The 1323-nt window shown below is 33.3% G+C and overlaps 2 protein-coding genes across 2 annotated transcripts in view; both read left to right on the plus strand.

The window, feature by feature from the left end:
* Positions 1 to 251, plus strand: part of PCF11 (PCF11 cleavage and polyadenylation factor subunit) — a 16277-nt gene extending 16026 nt beyond the window's left edge. The window contains exon 9 of the mRNA XM_006903398.1: positions 160 to 251. Coding sequence (XP_006903460.1) covers positions 160 to 251 — 92 coding nt within the window. The remainder of the gene's footprint in view (positions 1 to 159) is intronic.
* A 318-nt stretch (positions 252 to 569) lies between these two features.
* LOC102872574 (ankyrin repeat domain-containing protein 42-like) overlaps positions 570 to 1323 on the plus strand; it is a gene marked incomplete at its 3' end in the record, with an annotated part of 74080 nt that continues 73326 nt past the window's right edge. Inside the window, exon 1 of the mRNA XM_006903399.1 lies at positions 570 to 578. Coding sequence (XP_006903461.1) covers positions 570 to 578 — 9 coding nt within the window. The remainder of the gene's footprint in view (positions 579 to 1323) is intronic.

Raw genomic sequence — 1323 nt, forward strand, 5'->3', positions numbered from 1 at the left:
TGAATTTAATTTAAAATTCATCATCAAAAGCTATTGTCTTGAAAATATTTTAGCCTATTTAAATGAACAAAGAAAATTTAAAGGGATGAAAATATTTTGTTCTATATTTGCAATGCATAAGATTTTTGTGGATACTTACTTTTCTTTCTTTTGTTTCAGATTTATCATCCATCATGTTACGAAGATTATCAAAATGGAAGTTGATTTTTGGCTACTGTATTCTTTACTACGTTAACAAATTTTGCTTCTAAGCTTTTTTTTTTGTCAAGGTAGTATTATTTTAAGCTTACTGTTTTCATATAGCAGCTAAAGTATGCATTAAATACTGCCACTAAATGGTAGGATCTAAATAGGTATCTTTGGCATCTTAAGTTATTGAATGCTGAATGGATCACATTGACTAAAGAATTTTTCTTTAAGCAGCAGCCTGACAGATTATTTCTATCATTAAGAAACTAGTTTCTAGAATATTTAGTTTGCTTGTGGAGCTATTAAATCCTAAGTATTTGAAACAATAACAGGATTTGAAACGATGAGTTATAAAGACTACAGATTATATGTAGGGGACCATGGATATGGTAGAGTAAGGCAATGCCTGATCAACTTCTTTTGGCTTCCTTATGCTGCTTTTTAAAAGCATGAATTGCTGAGCGTGCATTAAAATGTTCATATATATATACGTTATGTAAGCTATTGAGTTATAATCGTCATTGATTTGGAAGCAACGCATAGCTAACTTTCTATTCGGTTTTCAAGGCCGGAAATTGCATAGGAGACTGCTTTTCTTTCTGGGAGCTACTGGTGCATTTGAACTGCCAGAGAGGTTCTTTTGGGTTAGTAGCTCCCTATAGACTAGGCCACCAGAACTATTCTGTGGCATACTGGACCATTTAATTGCTGTTGGTGTATGTATGTTTCCTTTTCCTCACAAAAAAGGCTCTATTTTTTTTTTTAAAAGTCTCTTTGTGAGTATTTACAGGGCTTTTTTTTTTAAAAGTCTCTTTGTGAGTACTTATAGGGCTTTTTCCTTTTGCAGACATCTTCATTTGATTGTACACCATCTCCTAGCAAGACACCAGTTGAAAACCCTTTGAACATTATGTTGAACATTGTCAAAAGGGAATTGCAGGAACCCTGTGAAAGCCCTCAAGTCAAGGAAGAACAAAGTGATACTCCACCAGCTTGTACAGAAGAAAGCATAGCCACACCCACTGAAATTAAAACAGAAAATGACACAGTTGCGTCAGTTTAAATAAAATGAGAAAGGTGTGGTTTTCTTTTTCACAAAGAAGGTGAAGAATTTTCTATGTATATATAGACATA

Source organism: Elephantulus edwardii, unplaced genomic scaffold (assembly GCF_000299155.1).
Source record: "Elephantulus edwardii isolate Elephantulus edwardi_28Jun2011 unplaced genomic scaffold, EleEdw1.0 scaffold00636, whole genome shotgun sequence".
Taxonomy (NCBI): Eukaryota; Metazoa; Chordata; class Mammalia; order Macroscelidea; family Macroscelididae; genus Elephantulus; species Elephantulus edwardii.